The following is a 27,163-nucleotide window of genomic DNA, read 5'->3' as shown; positions in this document are numbered from 1 at the left end:
CTGCACTGTAAGGGTACGATTTTGCGCGGCACATACCGTCGTTTCGAAATCGCGAATGAAGATATGATATGAAAATAAAAATTTTCACACGAAATAACGGCTAGAGAAAGGAACAAAAACTTCTTGAGTCTCAATTGAGAATTCGACAAGAATTTTTCGATAAAGTAGTACTCTACTGTGTTATCGGCCAAAACTTAGTAGGCCCCCTAATTTTAGTTACCTTGTCAAAATTTAGTCTCTACTAAGGGCCGACTAATAATTAAGATTTAAGATCAAATTTTTAGTCGCCCCAAATTTTAGTCACCAACCACCGAGCCAGAATTTAGTCACTTCCCCGGGTCTATCAGTAACGTGTACTAAATAAAGCCTTGGATACCACACGGGGATGAGGTTGGTATACTAAAAATTGTAGTATTCTTGATTGTCCAATGTTTTAGTCTTTGAAGCTCTTTATTTTACAGCCAGGAACAACTTATTATTCACGGATAATATTCTGTTTAGCCCAAAATAAGCAAATTTGGCCGATCATGTCATTTTTCAGTAGTAAACTGTTGTTGAAAATTCCATCGAAAATCGCTGATTTTTAAATATATTAAATATTTCACGGAAGTCTTAAAAATGGAGTAAAACAATGGATAATTTTCGTCTTTGAAAGATACCTAAAATAAATAATAGAGAAATAATAATGATAAAAAATTGACGCCGCTTTTAGGTTAAAATTGTAAAATCTTGCCGCATCAACGGCCCCGCCTCGCCCCGCCCCCCCAGGATCAGGGTCCACTCTTAGGGGGCACGACTGTTATTGTACAGTGAGCCGTTCTAGTTAAAACGCATTCGGCGCTTCAAAAACAATTCCAAAATTCGCAGATGGCGACAAAAAAATCAGAAAACAGCCGCCAAACTTCAAGACAAGTGTCAGGAATGGAAAAGGAAAGCTCTTAAAACTAGTCAAAACCATGCCAATATTTGTCAATTTTACACCATACAAAGTAAGCGCTCACGTTTTTATAGCCTGGATATCCAAGCTCAAAATTTAAGAAAAAACAAAATTTACCTCAACATATACAAAGTTCTTAAATTATAGAGCTTGGTCTCCCTAGAGAATGAAAGTGAAAACCCATGTTTCCTAGCCAACCCAGGGCAGTAAAACAGAAATTAATAAAAAGCAGTCTTACAAGATCTAAAACTATTTAAAACATCCAAAGATTACACCAAAGTCCATAAAAAAGTTTGCATGCATTATCGTGACCAACCATGTTTTCTTGGAAAATGAACTTGCCTCTGTTTTCTTCTTTTTCATGTTTTCATGTAACAGAAAGCCCTATCTTCACTAGCAACTGGAGGAGTATCCTATTTTTGCTTTAGAATTGCTCAACACCGTGTAGATTGGCCCTTACGGTTTTAGCGAAGTGAGCGCAAGCAAGCGGACTGCATTCTCTAAAGAGAATGCAAATCGCTCTAGGGAGACCAGGCTGTAAATCAGAACATAAAATATCTAAAACTAGACTGTGAAATAATTTACAGCCTGGATATCCAGGCTAACGTTTTTAATTAACTTTAATGGATTAATTTTTGTGGGGATTTAATTTGGCAAATTCTGACAAAATTCGCTGAAAAAATCAAAAATCCGCGCCAAAATTGAAATTGGATCACAGTATGGAATCTGCGCCAAAACTGGATCACAGAAGATGGCAAGCTTACGTTCTGCATTTCCGATTCGCCTATTCAATTTTGTCCAGTATATGACGCCATAGTTGAGCTATGATAAATGAGTTGAATGAAAAGAACGGTGAAGGAAGAATTTTTGGGATCAATGTTCAAGCAGCACTACTAGTCTATGAGAGAACAGTCGTTCCAACTCTGGTATACAACCTGGAATGCTGGACAAGGATTGACAAAAGAGAGAAGGAAGAGCTAGAAAAAGTGCAAGCAACGATACTGAAGGCCATTCTAAAAATGCCATCCAGTTAGTCACACTAGGAAATCTAGCTTTCAGAAAAAACAACATCAGTCATCTACAGGATACATTTCAACAACAAGGATGAGAGTTACCTGAATCAAGTTCGCAAGACAATATTAATTAAAACTTGAAAGTTGGAAACAAAATAAAACGTGCAGCAGCCAAAATCAACCAACCAAAATTTGTCATTCAATTCCCGAGACACCGCTTCGATTTTTAAGGCCTTGTTTATACGCTAAAGTAAAAACAATTACGCACATGTAAATGGGTCATTGCTTGAGGTCCGGCAAAATTTCCGGGAGATAGCCTATCCGGCAGTGCGCGGATCTAGGTGGGTTCCGCCTCCCCCGTAGATCTTTTTCTTGGTAAGTTGATCTTCAAATTAGTTTTCAAGGTTGGCTTGGCTCAAATTTTTTCATCTATGGCTCAAATTTTAGGCAATTTCTCAAAGTTTTTGAAAATGTTAATTTCATTAAAAAGCGCCGGGTTATTTTTTTATGAATACCTTTAGAAGTTTTGCGGTGCATTTTTTTGCTTGAGAGTCAAGTAAACGATATAGCGCTTTCGCAGCATTAATCTTTGATACGCATTTTGGCGGGACGCTAGTGTGGCTAACTGCCATCAGGCCATATTTTAGAAAGAAAGGTGATATACCACAGAATGATGTTATATCAAAATCTAATAACGTCAGCCAAAGAAAGACTAGGAAGAGTGTTGATTGAGGAACAGGAAGCTATCAAAGCTGCAAAGGAAAATTGGACATCAGAAAGGCCAGGCCCAATTGATTGTTTGGTTCGTGTCCTAGAAGCTTTGAAAAATGGGTCGGTCGGTCAGTCGGTAGCTAAAACTGGAACCTTTTTTTCATTTTCCCACCAAAAACCTCAATTTTTGAAATTCCTCAAGCAATCGTGCAATCCTGGAATCCAATCGCGAATGTAATAAAGAAATAGCCTAAAGCCCGAATCCACAAAGGCACGCGCCGCGATCGCAAGATAACTTCTAGTTGGAGTTTAAGGCGTTCGCGGCGCTTGCTTAAAGGAATACAGCTGTGACTCTCTGCTTTTAGGTGCTAAATATTTGTTTTTAAGTGCAGTAGGATCGTCTAATATCGACATGCGTCTTCTAATTTCGACACCGGATCTGTAAAATAATCAAAACAAACCTTGGATAAAATTCTTGGTATCATTCTTATCCAACAAGTTCATCCATCAAACTAGAAGTTTAGTAAACATTGCAATCCTTTCAATAAAAAAAACAGCCAAATTATAAGCAGTTTCACACAACACACGAAACGCATGCAAACTTCCTCGTAACTTTCTTGTGTCCATCATTAAAATTTTACAACTTTATTACGCTTCAAGTAACGTGATAAAAATAATTCGCGCGCTTAGTCGACCTGGTTTCCCCACCCTTATTGTTTATTACAAACACGCGCTCTAGGTGCTAAGAGGCCGGCTTAAACTTCTAGGCGCCGCACCTAGCACACCCGGCCCCTTTTCAAATTCATAAGGAAACCGGGTTCTTTTAATTATTTTCGGTTCACGGTAAAAAGGTCTACTAAAAAATTCCTCGCGTGCAAAACGTTGTTGTGATTTGGGCATCTTCGTTGAAAGCATGCTAATTAGTTTTTTAGTGATTACTACATCGTTAAAGTTTTCTTTTCAAATATAAGTAATAACACTTCACATTTCTCATATTATATTAACAATCTGTGACGTGATAGGGAGAGTACATTTTAGTGATTGTTTGATAACTTTGGTATATATGTATTTGTTTATGTTTGATTTTTTATTTCGAAGACCAGCCTACAGCTATGTCGAAATTAGAAGACGCATGTCGATATTAGACGATCCTACGGTACGGGTTACACCAGGTCATTGTCTGTGCGCGAAGTGGATGTTGTTTATAGAAGAATCAAAGCAGTCAGTTAAAAAAGAACCGCAGAGATAGTAGTTATCATGTGAGAAGGAGGTAAAACTTTTTTGGTTTTTCCGACTCAAAGTGAAACACTTTTTCTCAAAAACTTGAGTCGGTCGGAGGACACGAACCAAACTATCAATTGGGCCTGGCCAAACGAGAGGAATGGCAAGAGGAATCGGGTTACAGCTAGACATGGCAAGAGAGTGCAAGAAAGAGATCTGGAAAAAGACAGTTAAGAGAAAGATTGTGGAAGAGATCGAAAGAGAGCTAGATGAGAAGGAAATGAGAAAGATGAGGCATCAAAGCGGACAAAGATTTGAAAGAAAAGGATATATAAGGAAAATGGGATTAAAGGAAGCTAGTGAAACGACGAGAAGAAGACTCGAACTGATTGATGTTGATAACAATTTTGGAAAGAAGAGAATATGCAGGCTATGTGAGGAGAAAGAAAGCACTGAACACCTGATAGAATGTAGGAGATTATTTTTTGTGTTGTTTTTCTCCAGATGCGCGATTGATTGACATGTCAAAGTTACTGAGTGTTGATAACAGATCTCACAATTTTCCGCAGAAGAATAGACTTTTTTGAAATTTGTGTTTGGACGCTTGCGCAAATGCGCGCAATCGCATTTAGGCGTTTCTCGTTGCAAAGATTTGTTCCTTTTGCGGTGTGATAGCCTACCTGGTGAGAGTAGTGTATTCACATTATTTGCTATCTATGATTCGCAGTTATGTTATTAGTGACCGAATCGCCGTCCCATGTTTTGTCAGATAGTCCCAAGTTTTGACGGTAGGAATCTCTAAAGAAGGATGTCGAAATTAGAAGGGAGATGTCAACATTAAACCGACTTGTACGGTAATTAGTCTAGCAGAAATCTTTGTAATAGTTGTGTTTAGAAGAACACAAAAGTCTATTGAATGAAAAATTACTCCACATATACATTAATTTCTCTCAGCCAATACAAATGGGATAAATTATCTTGTCCCTAGGTTACTCCTGTGTTGTAAAAGACAAATCAGGTGACGTAATCATTAAAAAAATTTCTCCTCGAATAATTACTGTAGTTATTCAAAAGACCATCCCGTTCTCCCAAACAACTATGATTGCGTCATGTTATTGATTTGTCTTTACAACACAGCAGTTACCTAGGGACGAGATAATTTATCTCGTTTGTAATGGCTGAGGGAAAATAATATACGTGGAGTAATATTTGCTATTCAATAGACCGTTGTGTTCTCCTAAAAGATTACCTTTTTAGGTGAAATAACGATAACTTTTACATAAACTTAAATGTTAGATCCACCAGCACTGTGAAAATTTCTTTTAAAAATGTTCTCAATCCCATCAAAAGATATTAAACAAAGTTTAAGTTGCACTTACAACATAGTTGTTGAATTTTATAAAAATTCACATTATTCCAGACTCAATAATAATAATACGCCTAAAACTCGATATTCGAGTAAAATACAGTTAAAATACAAGAGAACTAAGAAAAAAATATATTATCTTTTTCTTCTTTCTTTTCTTCTTTCGTACATATCTACACGTTTTACATTCAATTTTTCACAGACAGATGACACATTACGTCTCCAACCGGATCGGTCTGAAACTGAATCATTCCACGAGTGAAGGATGTCACCAATCTTAAGTAGAGCTTTTATGTTATCTTTGTACCTCAAGCGTGGACACCCAATCGGTCTGCTGCCTAGAACTAGTTCACCGTAAAAAAGTTGCTTAACAGTTCGATTGTTGTCCATACGGGCAACGTGACCGAGCCAACGGAGTCGATTCTGGGCTAGCATAACTTCGATATCTACCGAATCGGATCTCCTTAATATCTCCTCGTTACTGACAAAATCATCCCATTTAATATGCAGAATGTTTCGCAGATGACGTTGTTGTACATTTCTTAATTGCTTTATTTCGTGGGAATATAAAGTCCATGTTTCACAACCATAAAGAAGTATAGGCATTAAACATCGGTTGAAAACTGTAACTTTCGTACGTGTTGTCAAATCATGGTTGTTGAAGACTCTGTCTTTTAGTCTGCCGAATGCACAAGATGTGGCTTGGATACGTGTGATCAACTCATCTTTGAGATTCGATTCTTTAGACAATATCCAGACTCAGTAATACATTTTTTCCACTTTTTCCAGAGTTACCCGGTACTTTTACTAAAGTTGCAAACATATGTTAAAAATCCTTCATGCTTTCTATTTCTGTATATTTAGTAGATTTTTACAAAATGACAGATTCAACAATGGAGTTGGTGGAAAATGTCTTTGAAAAGATCCTTTCATCTGTGGCACTAGATATTGAAGAACTGAACCAATTAAGAATCAATATCGATGCTAAATTGAATGATGTTGAGACTCAGTAAGTCCTAGAATTAAGATTTAAATGACTGTTTTCAATACAATGTTCTTAAAAACATTATAGATTACTTCTACTTTTGTGCTTTAGGAATTCATCAGATGAACAAGGGTCTAAATATGTTGTATTGACTGACTCATTTTTAAAACACCCAAACCTACTCCCTTTAACTTACTAACTACCAAGTAAATAATACTATTATTATGCTAACATTTTGGAACATTTCCAAAAATTGAATTTAACTTTATTCATTCGATTTCTAAGGTTATTGCAGGAAGAGAGCAAGACTGAAGATTATTTAACTTCAACAAATGGAAACTCTCAAGACCATGTGTGTGATTTTGATTCACTAGCACTACAATGTTTTCTAAATAACGTGGTTAGTATTTTCAAAGGAAAAGTAATAAAGTGTTCATTCTGGTTCATTAGGTTATATGACTAAGGGTGTTTTAAGCTATTAGCTACTGATAGTAATAATGATATCTGATATTTAAAGTGGCTGGCCATGGTATAACAACTAAGCTTTTAGACAGCCCAGTCATTGTCTCCCCCAGGGGCCACTGTAAAAAATAAAAATTTTCCTTGAAGAACAAGAGAACGTTTTTTGAAAAAGACAAGAAAATATACTAACTAAATGAAACGAGTTTAGAGAATAAGCTGGTCTTATAAATGTTCTTTGTTTTCTATATCTGCCTTAAAAATTCTACATTTATCAGTCCTATGGAAGAACTAATTAGTTTTCTTTGTTTTCTTTTCTCTAGATTCAAGCAATTGAAAGAAACCCAGGCCAAGAAGATTATGTTTTAAGTGATGTCATTGAGTTTTGTTTCATGAATAAAGTAGCATTGCCTTCTCATACTGATGACAATAGAGTGATCGATAACTCATCTTTACACTCCATTGTAGATAAAGATGAGGAAGAGAATTTTTTAATTTGGAAGAAAATTTGCAAGCAATTTAGAACAGGTATTTTACACCAAATGGAGAATCAAGCAAATAGTTCCAAATCCTTGATTGAGAAACATAACTACAAAGTATATTTATTCGAGCTATTGTTAGCCATATTTCCATTCGATTATGTTTTTGAGGATTATTGCCAGCACCAGACCTCCTCTCTCCTCGCAAATTTATCAAACTCTCAATCTGAGACAAAACATGAATCAATATTTGGAAAGATTGGTACAGCTATTATTGATTTAGAAAACATCGCAAAACTCCAATTGGATCTGATCCCTGACGATTACACGCTACTTCAGCATTTCACTGTTGGTGAACAAAAATTTATTTCCTTCAAAAAGTTACTGGAATCGTATGACGAGATTATCAAATCACAGATTAATACTTTTTTGGAGAATTACAGCAAGGTTGGATATAATCAAATTAATTTTGATCCTGCACTCAGAAGCACTACTTTAGTTGAGGCATCAACATTTACAGCGCATGATGTCAAATCATTTTCCTCTGTATTTTACATTCTTTTCAACTGGTCACATGGTTTGAAAACCATTATGAAAAATATTTCGAAAACGTCATCAAACAATGATTTTCCTATCAAAGAAGAGAGCTCTAATGGCATGATGTATGACGTTTTTAACTGGAAGAAATGTTTTCTAGCCTGTCAGCCATTATTGAAGAAAGTTATTCCAATGTATGTGCATTGTATTTTTGATTTGATTGTTGATACAAATTCGAATGCAGTGTTGAAGCCTGTCGCTGGCAAACATTACATGAACAATCCATCAATTCCAAAAAAGATTTCTTCTGTAAGTAAAACGTTTCAGCCTAACTTTTTAAATGGGCTTTTCTAACGTTTTTTAAAAAAGCCCACATTGAATGTCTTGAACTAAATCAAATTTTTCTGAATTGGTTATTCTTCGTTGCCATGTTATCGCATTGTCCAACGAAGTTGAGGAGTTCTGATGTTTACGAGAGGATTAGTCAAGAAAAAGAGTGGTCTTTTCTGAAAGTGAAAACCAAGGTGTGGGACAGTCTACTGAAAAGACAACCTCTACAACTTAAAGTGTGGTCAATTTCATGAAACATTCCATTAACCATAGGCCATTTCACAGTCGCAAAGCGTAATGGGTAATCAGGACCACTACGCGCTAATGATGACTTATTATTGGTTCAAGGTTTTGAAATTTTTTGAAGATTATTGCCTCTAGCCAACAGCCGTTATGGAGGTGCAATCAGTCCTAGTTACCCATGATCCATTTCGACTGTGAAATGGCCTATTGCTGTTCCTAACTGTTTTTAAAACAATTCTTCACCTTTTGTTGACAGGTTTGTGAACGATTTTTGACCCTTGTGAAAGAAACAATTGTTTTCACTACGACAAGTTCTGATCGCGAAAATTTGCAAGAATTGAGTGAAGCGACTTCAACCTCCTTGAATGAAGTCTTCTACAACTACTTATGTCAACTGGATGAGGTAATGATTTTTTCTTCGATTCTTTGTGCACTTTTCTTTCGAACTATGTAGTCATTCTCGACTTCTTACTTCTTAAATGAAAAATTTGTGTTAAAAAATGAAATTATAAGGAAATATAATGTTAAAAAGCTACATACTTTTGTATAAGATGCCAACATGTCACCTGACCGCATTATTTATAACTAGAGAATCTCGACTGTTACAAGCCTCCTTATTGTATTTTCATTATGTTCAAAATACATTCATTGTAATGTTCCTGTGTTGTCCATCTTATTCCAGAATCTGGTTGAATGTGAGGGTAACTTGTGGAAATTTTATCAAATTCATTGTGATGTATCAATGATCATCTATCAAATGCATTCTTATGATTCTCAAAACCTCATCAATTTATCGAGCAGGTTAGTAATCAATAAAAACTTTTTTTCTTAAATTGTGGATTCTCATCAAAATTATTTTTCTTAAAGGGACAATCAGATGGTTTGTAATATTTGGCATGTGGGATACTTCTATTATTGTCCTGAGCAAAATCTCAAAATATTTTCCAAAGTCGAGATATTTAAGTTACAAGTTTTTGGCTTTTAGGATGAAAACAATAGAATTTCAACGTAAGAACCGTGTAAGAACCCATTCTCAAATCTCGATTTTGGAAAATTAATGTTACACAAAAATACTTTGAGGTTTTACTAAAGATCACAGAAGGTTTCTGTAATCTAAATATCTCAAACCATCTAATTATCCCTTTAAATTGCTGGATTTTTATCAAAACTATTTCATTATTACTTCCTGCATTTACTTTTTTTAATATTTAATGCCTTGTTACAAGTGAGGTCGGTGAGGTTATTGTAGCTAAAATAAAACTTTAGTTATTTCAAAACTCCATATATATTCGAACCTTTCGGTTATTCGAAGTAAGATGATTTTTCCCTTTTTCTGCTTACTCAACCTGGGCAAAAGATCCCCTATTTATTGAATTATTGGAAATATCAGTTTTTCAATGTGGCTTCTAATTCCAGAGTAGCTCAATCTGGGCCAAATTTGCTTCAGTTTCTATTTCGAGATCGTGGAAATATTTGAGAGGGATTATTTTTTCACTATTTACACTACTTCAAGCAGATACTGGACAGTTCAATGCTGTCCAATCCAAAATCTCTTAATTTCTTCTGTAAAGATGAAGTTGAAAATTCAGCGGAAGAAAAAAAGTTTTTCGTTCATTCGAATTCCCAATTTTCGATTATGTACTGTAAATTGCTAAAACCCTTAAACTTTGATCGATCGATCGAGTTTAGAATATTGGTCTATTGCATTTTAGAAAGCTTTGAATTTAACTTCCATTTGTTTTAAATTACTGTGGGCAGAAAACAATAATTACGATCTGATTTAAGGTTGCCACTAATTTGCTGCTGGTTTATATATTTTTTAGGAGAGGTACTTTTGTTAGCAACTTGCAATTGTGTGAAAATATCTTCAAGAAATGTCAACAAAAGATTATTCAATATCATCTGAACGTTTTAAACTCATCCATTGTTTTCGATAACCATGGTAACAATTGGGCGGACGAAAAACCATTTTCAGAGGTAAGATTTCAGAATGACCATGAAAAGTTGATAATCTACTGTGGGTTTATCGAGCTCTTATTAGCTGAGGAAAGGAATTGTGGCTTGATTCTTTATTTATTACCGTATTACTTCAAATAAACGCCCGGGGTGTTTATTTAATTTTTTCGATTTTTGGAGGGACTTTTATTCGAGGGGGCGTTCATTGAATTATTTTAGTCTACAGTCGAATATTTAGAGCAAATATACCCTTTGTTTTAGTTCTTTATCAGGATTTTAGTGCAAAATTTCTTTATATTAACGACTAAAATTGCATCGAAAACTGCTCTGGCTACAAGAAATGACTAAAATCTTCCTTTTCAAACCCAATCAACACTGGTATTGAAGTATTTAAAGTCACAAGTTTCTAATAAACGCCCCTCCCTTAGAGGGGAGTTCATTCGAAGGGGGTATTTATTTGAGGGGGCGTTTATTAAATAATTTTCCTTTTAGGAGGGGCGTTTATTCGAGGGGGGGCGTTTAAAAGAAGGGGGCGTTTATTCGAAGTAAAAAACGGTACTTTAAAATCGGCGTTGAACTTTCAACAAGGGTTGTATCCAATTCATTTTGGTCGGGCCATACCACTGCTCGTTGATTTTCAAAATAAAATAATGTTCTTTAAATTGAGTTTATCGTTCTTTAAATATTCTTTTCTTTAGGGAGAGCAATGTTCTTTCACAATTCAAATGTACAATTTCTATGTTCGTGGATTAGTTTACGATCTCAAGAACACTCTTTCTGTACAATCTGCCATTGAAATCCTACGGAATATCGGTGGTGACATGTTGAAACATTTTGCTACCTATTATTCTTCTGTCCAAACGTCATATCGAAGAGTAAAGCAGTTCAAGTAAGTTCTTTTTTAGAGGTCAAGGAAGATTCATTGGTATTGACTTATCACTTCTCATTACACATAACTTCCTAGTCGGGGCCCAGTGCGCAGTAGCGTGGTGGGTCGACTAAAATTCGAGCAAACTGGGGAGTCAAAATTTTGATTTTGGCTTGGCCGAAAACTGCTATATATCGAAGGTGTAAAAGAGCAAATGGGCGCCGAAATTAGTAATCAGAGGCGTCTTTTTGTGCCCCCTAAAAAATCGTCCGCGATGGTGGTCCCCTGCCACCACGCTACTGCCAGCAGTAGGTATGATCTGAAAAGTGGACGGGCAAAAAAAATAAATTGTTACTAGGAGGCCTCAAATGGCCCTACATCAGACTGGTTTTGTCCAGAAATAAATTTTAAGATTAATTATTAAAGTCTGTGTCAAAAAGATGTTTAGTGTTTTTATTTTTACCGTAACTTTCCAAGAATTTTCTTATAATAAAAACGTTTGGTATCCTTTGAAAGATATTCAAATTTGCTTATATATTTTCCACTCATTTGTTTTTCAAAATTCTTTCAAAAAAATGAAGTAAAGTGAAGAAGAAAAAATTAACTTCTTTTAGAATAACGCTACAATTACATAAAACTTCAATCTTAGATCAGCATCACTGAAAAAATACTTTCAAAAAATATTAATCCAATCAAAAGCTATTAAACAAAGTTTGTCTCTGCTTAGCTACAAAAAACAGCAATTTTAGGGGTTAGCATTTTAGGGATCAATCAGTTTGGCACTTTTTGAATACATTGAATATTTTGGGAATCATTTACAAAGCTTATACAAATCTTTATTCCATTTAGAGGTGATCTTCAAGTATTGATTTCCATTTACAAATGGCTCTTGTTGGTCACGTCAAAGAGTTTTCCTGAAATCACCAATGTGGAACATCAAAGCTCAAATTATTGGCATGTCTTGTGTAAACAACTCTATGAAATCATGGTATTTTGACCTCCATTTCTATTATTATAGCGTAATTTTAATAACTCAAACACGCAAGAGAACGGCCTTTAAACGACCTCTCCAATAAATGTTTCTCTATAATAGTGCAATAAAAGCTTAAAGGAAGATTTAGACTAGTATTCTCGAAACTTTAGTCTCAATAAGTTTTTAAACGCGTATTTTGTTAACATTTTTGTTGTCGAAGCATTTTTTCCCTATTTCTTATTATTTCATTAAAAAGAGTGCTTCGCCGTACATTTTTTTGAAACCCTGGTACTCTATATGGTTATTTCTTTTAGATCATCATCTGCAGTCCACTGTCACAAGTACACGAATTCCTAAATGATTCTTCAAACAAAACTCACACAAGTCTGAATTGGTATGAGGCTTTACAAGCTGCACCAAAGTATGTGTATTGGCTCTGTTCTCATTTATTCACAAATATATTTTCTGGTCTAGGAGTGATATTATTATACGGACAACCGTTGCGAATTCTGATATCCTATTAATTTTAGAAAGCTTCATTCAAAGAAAACTTCATGAAATTCGCTAATTATGGGTAAAGATGCAGAACTTTATTTCAATAAAGATTTCATTCATCTATTTTCTCTATTTATAGCCAACAAGACGATTCTTTTATTTTGGACTGGCTTTGTTTACAATTATCTCCTAATTGGACCTCCTTCAAATTTGTAATCATATTTCAAAATTTAGTTTGCATTATTCAACCCTTTAAGTGCCACGGTAATTTTTTTCTAAGTTTTTTAAAGAAAATCGCTAGCTCAAACTTTAAAGGCTTATATCTCCGGATCTAGAAGGAGTTAGAAGCTCGTTTATAGTTAGTTGGATAGCTTAGAGTCTCCTCTTTCTTTTAGGCGCCTTAAACGCCACCCGATTCAGGAAGGGCGGGTTGGGCGGACCTGCCTGAATGATAGAAAGGTGCCCAGTGGTAAAACTTCAATCAGAATCAAGTAAAGCAGGGCCAAATGTGGAGGTTCTTGGATCGATCGTTGACCAAAAATGGTCAAAATCTTAAAAAAGTGGATTTTTGTCAAATTTTTGCATTTTTTTTACTTATTGGCTTAAAATCAGGGGGGGTCCATATACAAAAAAGCGGCATGTATCATGGGGTGAGTGGGTGTTTTCAAAAAAATTTTGCTGTTTAGTACTTGTGTACTATACATAGGGGTGTCAGGGTCAAATTTCTGATTTGCTGTTTAGTATACGTGTACTATACAGGGGGTGTCAAGGTCAAATTTCGGATTTTCTGCTTAGTATTTGTGTACTAAATGGCCAAAATCAAATCAAATTGTGAGACCAAAAATGACGATTTCTAACTCAAACTGGGCATTACAGGAGGGCTTCGCCCTCCTACATAGCCCATGTCTGATATATACGACATTGGCACTTAAAGAGTTAAGTAAGGCGAATGGATGAATTTATTTTAAACATAGAATAGTTTATATATAAAATTTTTGCAAGGTTCATGTATTACGAAAATGATTTTCAGAAATTGCGCACTATGCTAAAAGGTTATCTGAAAACTTAATGTAAACCATTGATTTTCTTTAGATACTTCTTCATCAAAATGGACAACTAGCAAGACTTCTAGTCAAACACACAGGTACCTTTTCTCATAGTTAATCTTAGAGATGGCACCTGTTTTTGATTATTCTCAAATGTTACGATTCTATTATCAAGTACTGTATAACACTGGCTCTTTCTTGTAATTTTTACATATAAATGTAAAATCTTCATCGGGGAGAACTCCGTTACTTCTGTGGAAATCTTTGTCGCTTCGCTTAGGAAGTTCGTCACTTTTTCTCGGATAAGTTTCCCCTATCTTTATTTGAACTTTGAAGCCAAAAAAAATCAACCAAATTCTATACTTACAGACTCCCTGTACCAACCGTTGAAAACAGAAAAGCAATTTCAATCGGCAGACAATCAATTGACGAGATCATCACATAGTGATACTTCAACACTCCTTGAACCAATCAACAGTCAAATTCTTTGTAAAGAATTGTTTGGTGTTTTGTATGGTGGACCCAAGAAACCGTTCCTTCACTTCATGGCTAGTCTTATAATCGAGTAAGAAGTTTTACATAAAACTGTTCATAGTTACCGTGATTTGTAAAAGTTATCCTAAGGGAAGAAATTTTCTCGGAATTTAATTTCGTAGATTTTTTTTGACAAATCCGCGAAATGAGGTTCCACGAAATAAGTTCATTCTCATGATTTAAAAAATCACCTCTAAAATTGGCCATATTATTTTAAACAAAAATTCTCTCAGTTGCGAAATTTAATTCCGGGAATTTTCCGAATTTTGAACTGTGAACTGCGAAATCAAATTCCAAGAAAATTTCTTCCCTTAAGGTACTGAATATGTAATATTAATTTGTGGTCGCTTCGTACAGGAATAGTGGTTTGTTTTTTGTTTTAGTTGGTTAGGAAAGAAAAATTCAGCACATCTACGTCCATATGACATTTATATTATCATTAGTTTTATTATAAACAGTGTAAGTATAGGGTTAACTGCATAATCAAAAGTTTTTCTTTCATACAAGGGACGACTCGAAAAGTTTCAAAATCTCATCTGGAAACCAGGTAAACAAAAATTTTATTAATTTACCTTTCAATTAGAATGACTCTTGTATAAGTTTCGGTGGATTCGTTTAAAGTTTTTATATTTTCCTTGGATTTTGATAATATTAAGTCCATGTCCACTTATTTTCACAATTTAAGATGATAAAGATTATAATGGATTATAATGATTATAATTCAGTCTCTATGATCGGTGAATTATTGCTTAGCTTACAAACTTTCACGAGCAGAAACTTTCGTGATTTTCGCGAAAAAGATGTTTTCGTCAAAATTTGCAAAAAGTAAATTTCGTAAATTTCGCGATTTTTCTAAGTTAAGGCATTTGATTTGTCATTCATTTTTTTAGGATTTGCCACTTTGGTTACAATTAGTGTCGGATATTCTGAACCCTACTATTCAAAGGTAACATTATTTATCAATCATTTAATTTCACCACACTCTTAGACACATTCTTTTTCATAAGCAACTCCAATTTTCGGGTCAGAGCTGGGATGCTTTTAGCATTCTAGCTCATTTTCTGCTAATCGGGGTACCTAAGGCACTCCCCAATGGTCTCATGAGGTTCCGCAATTTAACGTGAATGTTTTTAGGTTTTTTCGAAGCATTTCGATATAGAAAAAAAGATGGGGCATGGTCAGATGGTCCCACTTGTTGAAAAATCAAAAAATTTCGAAAGTAAGGTGCAAGCTTTATGAGACCATTCAGGAGTGCCTTATAGGTACCCCGAGTATTTATGCTTGTTGGATCAAGGGCTATCGTTTGCCATGCTTAGATACTTTACGTGATACTGAAAATAATTGGCTAATTTCAGGGCTCGAGTCTAGCAACCCTGAATGCTTATAAAAAATATGTAGTTTTTTAGTTGATGATAATCTTCAACATCGGACCTGACTATTGCAAGGAGTCCTACCAGACAAGCTCGTTACAGCTTAGTCAGAACTGCTACAATTATATCATGAAAAATGAAGGATAATGGACGATGGGTATGGATAGGGTGGCGCTTATTTCAAATTTTGAAAATCAATTTCCAAAGAACTGTTGGTTTAAAAGCAAACAACATGGTTTTACCACTTTTTTGTAGCTTTTCATATCCCTAAAAATGATATGAGCTGTAATTTAAAAGTTTGTAAGGATACGTAGATTGTTTATCTCGAGGTCGAGTAATGACTAATAAAATCCTATGAAATTCTAATTAGCGTCTAGCTATTTAAGCTGTGGATTTAGAGGGTGTTGCTCATTGGAAGGCGTTTCAATTTAGGGTGTTATCATTTCCATAACCTTTAATTCTTTCAGGATATTGAACCCAGCGTTGGAATTATTGTTTGCAGAGAGTAAATACAAAGCCAAACCTTCTTTTCAATTCACGAAATTACAAACATTACCCTGTGGTTGCGCTACTATACCGACCAAAGAGAGTGATAAATTTCTTAGTAAGTTGTTAGTTTTTGTGTCTTAAAATGATATGATGTAATGAGATGAATTGATATGTCTGTTTCAGAAGAATCGTGGTGACGACTAAAACCCAGGGGAAGGGCATTTAGGCAAAGGAGATTGCTGAGTATATGCAGACTTTAAAGGTTAATTACGCCTCCAAATCAATCTAAAGTTTACAAAACAAACAAGAGGTCTAACCCCGGTACACCTGGAAAGGAGGTGGCTTTTTTTTTCTCGTTAATTTATTTCTTGATATCCCTGAATGCTGCGGATATAATGCTATCCACTGCCGTTGCAAAGTGTTTTTGTGCCTCAGACCATTTAGACGGCTGTTAGCAGATTAAAAGATTAAAGGTTGAGAATTTTATGTGTATGATTAATATAAGTAGAAGTGTTCTTTTTTAAACTAGTTCTTTTTTGTCATAGCTGGCTCCAATCTATTACACAAATGTTTGATGGAGACATTACAAAGCCTTGTGGATAATTTCCCTTTATTGCCGACACGCATATGGGATGTTTTAGTCTACATCAAAAGTATGTATAAAGTATTCTTTTTGGACCTACCCCGGTGGAGGTCCTATAAATTAACCTCTGTTCGTCCGTTCGTTCGTTTGTTCGTTCGTTACCAACTTTTCTCGAGATTGGCTCATTAGTTTTTTCTGATTTCTTCCACAAAGATGTGTAACTATAAACCCTCGAATGTGACGGAGCCCGATTTTCGAAAAAAAAAAAATTTGGGGCAAATTTGGGCCAAAAAACGGCTAAAAAAATGGGTTTTTTGGACTTGGTGAAAAATTGGATCATTAATTTTTTCTGATTTTTTGCATGAAAGTAGGGTACCATCATAGGTAAAAGATAGCTCAAGCAGATTTTCGCAAAAAATTTTGTTGGCTCAAAAAACGCATGTTTATCTATAAGAATCACTATTAACAAGCATACATCAATGTTCTTAGTCAAATTAATCAATTTTTTTTATGAGATAGATGTTTTTTTGCTCATGAGGGCTTATTTTTGAAGAATATGTGTGTTTAGACATGAAATTTTGGTTGCTTGGCGTGTTTTTATAAAAAAAAACTGGCCAAATTCAATATCTTTTTATAAGCACATTATGAATTACTTAGGTATTAGCTTTTCTCGAGATTGGCTCTTTCATTCTTTATGATTTTTTGCACAAAGATGCATAACTATAAACCCTCGAATGTGACGGAGCTCGATTTTTGAAAAAAAAATTTGGGGGGTAAATTTCAGCTAAAAAACGATCAAAAAAAGAGTTTTTTGCGAAATATTGGATCGTGATTTTTTGCATGAAAGTAAGTAAAAGATGGCTCAAGCAGATTTTTGTAAAAAAAGAATTTTTCAGCTCAAAAAACGCATCTTTATCTATAAGAATCACTATTAATAAGCATACATTAATGTTCTTAGCCAAATTACTCAATTTTTTGACGAGATGGATGTTTTTTTTGCTCACGAAGTCTTGAATATAAAAGAATATTTCAAGAGCATGAAATTTTGGTTTCTAAATTTTTTTTAATAAGAAACAAATGACTAATTTTAATAGATCGTCAATATTTGTGTTCTGAATGATTGTTTCATGGTCACGTCACATAGATATCAATTATAAATATGTTAAATGCACAACCGGGTAGGTCCATAAAAGTATCACTTGTCGATTTTACCATTCTCTCGGATCGATTATACCCGGGCGGGGGCACTCAAGGCAAATGACCTACCATACGTGTGGCCCTTAAGGGTATATTTTCCAAGCTTCCCAAAGTTCACTGTAAGGGTCGAAATCAGCAAAGAGAAAAATTGCACTCTAAGGGTGTAAAATCTGACATTATTTTGCCTGAAAATGGTCAAAAATTTCCAAGAAAATGCACTGTAAGGGTCCGATTTTGCCAAATTTTCTCTGCACCGTAAGGGTCCGATTTCAAAGGCCTAACTTTGGGCCGCGCCTATAATTGAGTTAAGAGGAAACTCTTGATGCTCTTATAAAAATGTCTTAATTTTTTTTTCAGATAACCCAAAATTTTCTCAGTCATGGATCAAACTTCCCAATCTCGGAACAAAGGTTTGTTTATAGTTGTTTGTTTGTTTGTTTTGTTTGTGTATAAGATGTTACAGTATAAGACTTCGTCACTCGAGTAAACCAGGGAAGCTCAAATTATTTTTGTTGGAGTTATGGAAACTTCGAGTTATATAAACTGGCTAAAGGTTTGTTTACTAGAGGGGCCAGTTAACTTGTTTGTCGAGTAACAATTTTGAAAATAGGAATAACAAAAAGGTTAATATCAGTTGTTTCAGATGGAAAATTTTCCTAATATTTATTAATCAACCATTGATGCTTATTCATAATATGCACCATTGCAATGTCTTCCACGGACCCAACAGCTGATTGTTTGCAAGTGAGGTTTTGACTGATTTTACGTCACTTGCAACCAATCATCTATTGGGTCCGTGATGTAATGTCAGAAGACATTGCAGTGGTGCACATATCATTAATTGATCAATAACTCTCTTCTTTCTACCTTACCAAATATTAACCCCTTTATTTTATCCATCGTTCGTTTTCTTTTTAGATTTTGGCGAGTATTTTATACAATTGGTTACTGCGAAGAGAAAACATGGAACAGACTGGACTTCTTTGGCAAGATACTTGTGATAAAATCCATTCTTTTGCTGAGCTGTTGTGGCATATTATCTACAATCTTACCTTTGGTACTTCTTTGGGTTTTTTTATTCAACAACAACAAATTATGCCAAATGTCTCAGCTATATTTTCTCTAGTACAAATTGGCTTTTTACTGAAGTAGAATTTTATAATGATTTTATGTGTCAATAAGCAAAAATTATAAACACATACAAGCTGTCATTCTCACCATAAAAAAATCTTTGAATGTAAGTTTTAAAAATATTTTTCAGATGTGACTGAAAATCCGAATATTTCGATGGAAATTCAACGCAATTTACAATCGACAGGAAATATCATTCAAAAACAGCTTGGTAAACTCCATGAATATTTCGATAAAGAACTTCTCGAGTAGTAAGTTAACCTTATAAACATAAAAAACACTATACACTGGAATGTTGCCATTCATATTGAAAAAGAATGACTGATAAAACTGGTGAACGCGAAAAAAAAATCGAAATTTGAAAATGGTTTGAAATTCGGTATCGACAATGTAGACAAAAATTTGAAAAGGTAAAAATTTAGTCATTTGAAGTTAGAAATAATGTCAAATAAAGATAAAATAGATGCCGAAACATCAGAAAATCATAATCAAATCATACTCTTTTCTTTGCGTTAGATTTTTTAATTTGATCAACCTAACCATCAAATCGAATCCATTAGGTTGACAATCGTGAAATATTTCACGGACCCTAGGGGTTGCGTGTAGAGTTGTCTTAGATGCCTTCAAATCTCATTAATTTCTGATTTTTCAGTGATGCTGATACGCCTTATCTGGTCGATTTTTCAAAACCAAATTTACAAGATGGAATAGAAATTTCCAAAGCAGGTAAAATACTTTTGTAATTCCACCCCTATGAACATTTTTCTTTGTTCGAGCCCATTACTATTTTGTTGAAACAAACCCAAATTTCTAGCTTTGCTTGGGTAAAATATATGCCTAGACTTGAGCAGTATAATATAAGGATTATCAGAAAAACTCTTCTAACCACTTAATTGTATTTTGATCTAATATCCGAATATCTTTTTTATAGAAATGGAGTCCTTGCGGTTTCTGTCAAAGATTATGCAGATCAACCAAGTATGATTCCTTCCCTACAAATTCACTCTAGATTTTTATTGTAATAGAGATCATTTTCATATTAATAACTATAAAGTTATAATAACCAGTTTTTCTAATAATGAAAACTATTAATGGTGCAAAGTTGAAATTTGTCACTAATATTAAGATCATTAAATTACACTATTTTGCTAAATTTTATTCCCATATGAATTTTAATGTAAAATAGCCATTTCCAGTCAATTTCTTTAACTCCAATATATTGCGAATAGAATTCCTGTTGGAAATTTATGGAAAGTACAAACTTTAGAGGAATCAAAATGGATGTAGATGTTTTAGGTTTTTTCGGACACTGGTATACAGATGGTATAGAGAAAAATCACCTAGACATCTATTACTCACATATCTGTTATTAGTCGTTATTTGTTATTTTTACAGTCCACCATCAAGCAATTACTACAAGATCCTGATAGAAACATACACGTCCAAGACAACTTAACTATCACAAAACGAAATCAAATGTTTGAATTTTTTCAACCCATCGAACAACACCGGATTGTCAATCAAGAAGAAATTAACCATTTTGAGTTATTGGAAGGTCATGTAGACTGGGATCGATTGATTCCCAGTGTCCCTTTATCAAAATGGCGAGCTTTGATTTATAATCGATTCGAATTTCAGGAAGGTTCGAAAGATATTTTGACGCCTGAAGAAAAAGAACAAGTCGAGTTTATCAACATGAAATTTACTTCTGAATAAAACAATAAATGTAGACCTTTTTTGACAGAGCTGCTGGTGCATGATAATAATTAGGTACTTTACTTTACAATGTGTCTCCAAAAAAAGGGACAAGTTTTTATATAAAGTCAAATCTTCAAAACTCGTCATCTTAACTTGGCATTGAATGATTGAAATGAAATGAAAATTCTCTGTTCAATGAATAGATATTGAATTCCAAAGATGATTAAAATAGGCTTTTGAGATTGAAATATTAAGTTTACGAGTCACAAAAATTCGCATAAATCATGACGTTTTTACTTTAAATAAAAAATTTCCACATATTTTTGGGATACACTGTATAAAAAGAATATTTGAATACCTCAAACACCACCATGTTTAATTATATGTATTTAGATTGGGCTTTTCCAGAAATAAATTGAATATGGGGGGGGGTGGAGGATATAACATTTTTTGGAAATTCATCATTTAACCCTATGGACAATCAAAATTACCCCCAAACAGAGCAAGTTTACCCCGGACAGCAGGTCTAACCCCCCCCCCCCCCCCCCGGAAAAGCATTAGTTAACCCTATGGACAATCAAAATTACCCCCAAACAGAGCAAATTTACTCCGGACAAGGCAAATTTGTAGATATTTTTACTACGGACATTACCCTCGCCATATTTTATTTCAATACCTTAGTCGGAGAAAAGTAACGTAACTTCTTATGAAAATAAGTTGCCTTTACAATGGGGTGTGGGTGGTGCCCTTATAAAAGACCTCTTTCTATTCAACCCCCAATTTGTTCGACCTTTTAACCGCAAAGGCTTCCATTTTGTGAAAGAAAAATTAAAGCAGCTGTCTTGCAAGAGTTTTACCTTCTTTCAAATTAATGACAAATTTCAAATAACTCAATTAAATTACGGAGGTCTTAGTTAGAAACTAACAGAGAATAGAACAAAAGCAGCTCTTATGCAATATTTCCTGACTGCTCGATCTGGCTTTTCAATCAGTAATCGTATATTTCAAATTATAATTTCAATCCCAATTTTTTATTTGCAAATATGTCGTTTTACTAAGTTCTAAGTACGAAGCCTACCCTGAATGATGTGGTGGATTTTAAACACCCTATTTAGTGTGATAATTTCATATTCTTTACGAGGTCTGATTTTGGATACTTGATAATTTTAACTACTTTAAAATTAACTTTCGCGAAGTCAACTTTTCAAAATATTTTGCAAGCCAAAACAAAAAGGTGTCACATTAATTTGCTTTAAGAAAACGTTTTTAGGAAAAGTACATTTCTCGCGAGAATAAACTTTCGCAAGTTAGGTTTTCAGAATATTTCGCGGAATTAACTTTTCACGAGATTCGCAAAACATTGCGAAAGTTTGATTCTGCGAAAGTTTCTTTGAATTTTTTTTGAAAATTGTATGATTAAATACTAACTGTACAAATTCAAAAATTCTGTTTTCTTAAAAATGTATTTGAAAAGTAATTGAAGATTTTTTATTTATTGTAAATTAACCATTTTTAAAGCTTTTTAAATTCCTGAATTTTCATTATTTATTCGAAAATACAATTTAATGAGATACAAAACTACCTTGAGTTGATTAATTAGGTAACAGACTGTTTTCATTATAGGTTGTCCTCTTCGATATCATTTTTCGAAGATTTCCTCACTGGATCGTCCTGATCATCACAAAATCCACCATTTTGTGACGAATTCTTAACTTGCATTCGTTCTTTGATAGTAAAATTTCTACTTGAAGGTAACGGTGAACTTTCAAAGCTACCACCATAATAACTCCTTGAAAAATCATCTTGTTTCCGCCTTGACCTTGTCACGATACTGCAAACTTCTCGTTTGATCTCAGGATCGTAGTAACAATAAACAAGGGGGTTAAGACACGATGCAAAAGGTCCAATAGTCATCGACCAGTATTCCAAATAACCGTCAACGAAAAGGGGGTACGAGGGTATGCTGCGCCATATTGATAATATAATTTGAGGTAAGTAACATGACAAAAGGTTTAAAATGACAACAGCAGCCAACCGCATACTTTTCGAATTATTTTTGACATTTTTTTCGGTACCGAGAACTTTGAGCCTTTGCTGCATATCACGGTGTATCTTATTGACCTGTCGCATGATTTGTATATAAACATATATGTTCCATAGATAAGTGAAAGTTATTACAACGAGATTGGTCCAAAAGAATAACGCATGCTGGTTTGTAAAATACATGCTAAATATTGCCACAAATGATACAATCCATATGGAAGCACACACAATTAATAAGAGTCTCGATGAAATACGTCGGTTGTAGAAAAACGGATAAAATATAGCCACGTAGCGTTCAAATGAGACAAAAGATACCGTCAGTAGCGAAACACAAGCCAACGTGTATCCAGCAACACTGGTGAAAATCACTAACTGACAAGGAACATCTAAAGGTGTCTGAGAATTAGCAATAATAAGGATTGCGCTAATACTGGGCTGCACCATAAGTCCACTTAATAGATCTGAAATTGCTAGATTCGTTAAAATCTTATTGCTTAATTTACGCAGTGAAGCTTTTCTCGACATAGCAACAATTACCAAGATGTTTAGCATTATGGTTGGCACGGCAACGACCAGATTAAAGATGGCAACAACGATGGAGTTGATTGTAAAGGCTTGAGAATCCACATATACCAACGTCGCTGGACACTTTAAGTCTCTTATTGCTGTACCATTACCAAAAACCATCTTTTTATTCCAATAGTATTTTTCACGCTCTCTCTTTGAATAATCAAGTCACAAATTATCTAGAAAACACAGAAGATATAAACAGGTTTATAGAATAACGATTAAGAGGGGATTCAGATTTATTTGAATAAAAGCGAAGCAAAAGCAAAGCTAGAGAAATCTTGCCAAGAGATTCAAAGTAATTAAACTCTGGTTACGCTGAAGTATAGCCAAGTGAGAAGCATTAGCGAGCGACGAGCTTGCCTGGAGTGCAAAGGGCTTGCAAAATTCGCTTAAGCTTGTTTTTAATCGCAAGATTCAAGTTTAAAAAATAACGAAGAAAAAATTAATATGCTAAAAGAGATGTTTGAATTAAATTTCAACCTTGCATATGTATGATGGATAGACTTTGAATCTCTTTACAGAATATCGTATTCAGGTGATACTACGCTTTGCAAAAAGATTACATCAAATTACGCGATGTAAGGTAACACTTGTGTTAAAAGTTGCTAAACCAATTTACAGGCGTGTCGGTCCAGATAGCTTTAACTCTTAGATTTCAAAGAATAAATTTCTTAATCATATTTATTTCTTTCTTGTAAAAAATTAGCAAGTTAACCGTTCCCACGTGCTTCTTTTTGTTCCTTCTGCTCACTTTACATTTAGATCAAAATCCCCGGAGAATTTTCTACAGGAAGTTCGAATTTTCATTATACTCGTTTGCTCTTTTTTGTGGGAACGATTTTACATAAATGTTCCCGTTTCATATCAGACACATATTTCATAAGGGATTTCATATCAAGACAGTGTCAACCTATTAGACAGGCAGCTGAGGTCACAAAAAAATTGGACGGGCTGCGAACAATCCCAAACCACTTTTAATTGAAAATATACAACCTAAATATCTAGAAACGATCAACCGGAGTTGTTGAAATTACTTACCGGACGTGTCCGGTAATATTTTAGTACCTGATGACGTCATGCGTGCCCATAGGCTAACTGAAAAAAATTTTGAGAACCAAAATAGACATATTATATACCGATCGAAGCGTTTTTTAACTTAGATTAAGAAAATGGTCAGTAACCATATCTGAAAATTTTGTTATAAAAAGTTAGAACGCTTTTCCTTTATGTCCGTAATGTCAATTTTACCTGTCCGAGACGAAAAAAAAATCAAAAATTCAAACTTATCAAAATTGAAATCTAAGACCGCCATTCGAAAGCTCTCAAAAATCGATATAGAAGACTTTTAAGTGGATATATATGATTTCTCAACCTAACTCGAGAAAATCTATCCTAAAGAAAGTGTAAATATGACGTCATCAAAACTTCGGAAGCTTGTAACTTTTTATTATCAAATTTTCAGACATAGTTACTGACCCTTTTCTTAATCTACGTCAAAAAACGCGTCGATTGGTATATAATATATCTATGCTTTTGTTCATAAAAATTTTCATTTTGCTTGTGACGTCATCAAATACGAAAATATTTTCGGACGCGTCCGGTAATTATTTTCAAACTGTCCGGTTGATGATTTTGTGTTCAGAAAGGTCGTATCTATTGAAAACAACTGTTTAAAGTTTGTTCGCAAACTTTGTAGCTACTGCACTTTTTTATGTGACCTCAGCTGCCTGACTATATTGTTATATTATGCTGATGTAAGCAAAAGATGATTTTCTTTTCCTCTTTCGGGCCAATCTTGCTCCACACCCGTGTCAATCCAATTTGAAAAAGCTTGTGAATTAATATTGATGAGTAAGCAAACGATATCACTTTTATTTAAAAACGGATGTGGAGCAAGTTTGGTCAGAAAGAGACATAACATAACAATAGACAGACACTGTCCTGATATGAAATATGTGTCTGATATGAAACGGGAACACTTATGTAAAAATAAAACCTTTAATATAGATTTTCACGAATTCTTGATCTCGGAAAAAAACAAAGGGCGACGTTCAAAGAACGACCAAAAGTAAGACAATCAAAAGTAGAGTTTATGAGTAGCAGAAGATAAGGAAACTTACTAAACCATTGATAGTGTTAAATTCACTATTCCAGTCCCCTTCTAGGGTTCAACGCATACAAAGCCACATCGAAATTCTCATATTCTGAAAAATAAAGAAAGATGAAATTAGCACTTGCTCGGTACCGAAACTCTCTTATTGAAATTTATCAATCAAGTGAGAAATACTTTTATTTGTGTGTACTATTTCTCACTTTGAAACTTTGACTACGTTCACATAGACTGGAGTGAGTGACCGTAGTGCAGTGGTAGAGCATCCGGCTACGGTTCGCAAGGTTGTGGGTTCAACCCCCAGCCGGTTCATACCAAAGATTCCAAAAATGGTACTTGATGCCTCTCTGCTTGATGCTCGGCAATTAAGAGAAGGATCAAGGGTAAGTGGAGAAATCCAGGGAGAAAGAGTGGCGCCCTCCCCTACCTTCGGGTAGATAGCTATCGAAAGAGGAGCCTTCGGGTCGCCTCCGACTGCGGTCGCAGACTTACTTACTTACTTTAGACTGGAGTCGTCTATAATGCGTGTAATACAGTAGTATAGGCGTTATATAATAATACAATTATTGTTACGGGGGATTAGTTTGTATAAACTAAAAGCTTGTATAGACCAAAATTGTTCCTTCCATTACTTTTTGCTTTATTTCTACAATGTCTGAATTAGTCGTCTAGCTTGCTAGCCTACGTTTACACGCCATGGTTCTCGTTTCGCTCCGAAACGTAATGAAGCCATTCTATTTGTTAATTTGATTGTTACGTCACTCTTAACTAATAAAATGGTTTCATTTCTTTTCTGAGCTAAACGGGAACCTTAGCGTTATCCTGCGACCATGGTTTTTGTTTCTTTCAGACTTTATAACCTAAAATACAGCAAAACGAAACAACAAATTTCTTTCACATTTAAATATAACGCGACTGCACAAATATCAAAGTCTATTTTCGGAAGCATTAAGTATTTTTAAATATTTACAAACTTTCAATATTGACAAGCTTTATTATTTTGTTTAAAATCACTTCAGCTGTAAACCTTTCCTACAGCGTTTCCTTGGGCCACACAACAAGATAATAAAACGAAGAAAACTTATATCAAGAAATCAAAGAAATCAAAAGCTCTTAATAATGGTGATTCTATTTTACCCCTTTTGGACAAAATACAATTTTACGGCAATTCCCCATGAACCATTACGATCATATCCAGTTCTTGAATATAACATTAATGTTGAATTCAAAACAATATGTAAAAAACATTAAATAATTATCAGCTACTAAAAGTGGCCCCGCAGCGGACCTTCAATTCACGCAATCACGCAATCTATTTTTTCCAAATTCACGCATTCACGCAACTTTTTAAAATTTTTCACACATTCACGCAAACAGCCGGGCGGCGCTGAAAATCCAACATGTGCTTATCAATTACAGTAGTATTTCAAAATTTCCTTTGCAAGAATGTGATTTAACAAACATTTTTCTTCTTCATCATCCCCAGAAATCTTAAAATCCGAACACTATTGATGTCTGGAGAGAGACTGAAGTAGCTTATCATTTACATAAAAAACAGTTCTTTAGGCAATATTTAGCGATCGAAATTCGAAAAAACTCAAACAAAATTACTCATTGATGACTTCAGCAAATAAACCTGAGAATTTACTATTTGAAAAAAATTATTCGTTAAGAACATATTACAAGCAAATTGAAGATTAATAAAAACCGCAAGCAACCTGATATATTGTTATGTAGTTTTAATGAGGTGGCTTATGCAGGCCAACTATGGAATTCTTTTTACTCTTAAAAAGAAAGGTTAAGAAACTTGAAAGCTTTT

At 34.4% G+C, this 27,163-nt stretch overlaps 2 protein-coding genes across 2 annotated transcripts; one reads left to right on the top strand and one right to left on the bottom strand.

The window, feature by feature from the left end:
- Positions 1 to 860: 860 nt before the first annotated feature.
- LOC136812143 (uncharacterized protein KIAA0825-like) lies at positions 861 to 21,166 on the top strand. The gene is made up of 23 exons (XM_067068613.1): positions 861 to 989; positions 6,113 to 6,257; positions 6,519 to 6,633; positions 7,016 to 8,017; positions 8,538 to 8,684; positions 8,964 to 9,082; positions 10,105 to 10,258; positions 10,936 to 11,126; positions 11,955 to 12,093; positions 12,393 to 12,499; positions 12,713 to 12,785; positions 13,666 to 13,717; positions 13,989 to 14,184; positions 14,661 to 14,700; positions 15,044 to 15,099; positions 15,991 to 16,127; positions 16,558 to 16,665; positions 18,150 to 18,202; positions 18,711 to 18,849; positions 19,054 to 19,174; positions 19,576 to 19,649; positions 19,855 to 19,901; positions 20,319 to 21,166. Exons 2-23 carry the CDS (start codon positions 6,127 to 6,129, stop codon positions 20,637 to 20,639), a joined length of 3,522 nt encoding a protein of 1,173 aa, XP_066924714.1. The 5' UTR covers positions 861 to 989; positions 6,113 to 6,126; the 3' UTR covers positions 20,640 to 21,166.
- Positions 21,167 to 22,191: 1,025 nt separating this feature from the next.
- LOC136812165 (beta-1 adrenergic receptor-like) lies at positions 22,192 to 25,439 on the bottom strand. Its single transcript, XM_067068642.1, has 2 exons — positions 25,355 to 25,439; positions 22,192 to 23,410 (listed from the first exon to the last, which is right to left on the bottom strand). Exon 2 carries the CDS (start codon positions 23,349 to 23,351, stop codon positions 22,239 to 22,241), a length of 1,113 nt encoding a protein of 370 aa, XP_066924743.1. The 5' UTR covers positions 23,352 to 23,410; positions 25,355 to 25,439; the 3' UTR covers positions 22,192 to 22,238.
- Between the last annotated feature and the right edge of the window lie 1,724 nt (positions 25,440 to 27,163).

Source organism: Clytia hemisphaerica, unplaced genomic scaffold (assembly GCF_902728285.1).
Source record: "Clytia hemisphaerica strain Z4C2 unplaced genomic scaffold, Clytia hemisphaerica genome assembly, whole genome shotgun sequence".
NCBI lineage: Eukaryota > Metazoa > Cnidaria > Hydrozoa > Leptothecata > Clytiidae > Clytia > Clytia hemisphaerica.
This window is presented reverse-complemented; position numbering and strand designations above follow the sequence as displayed.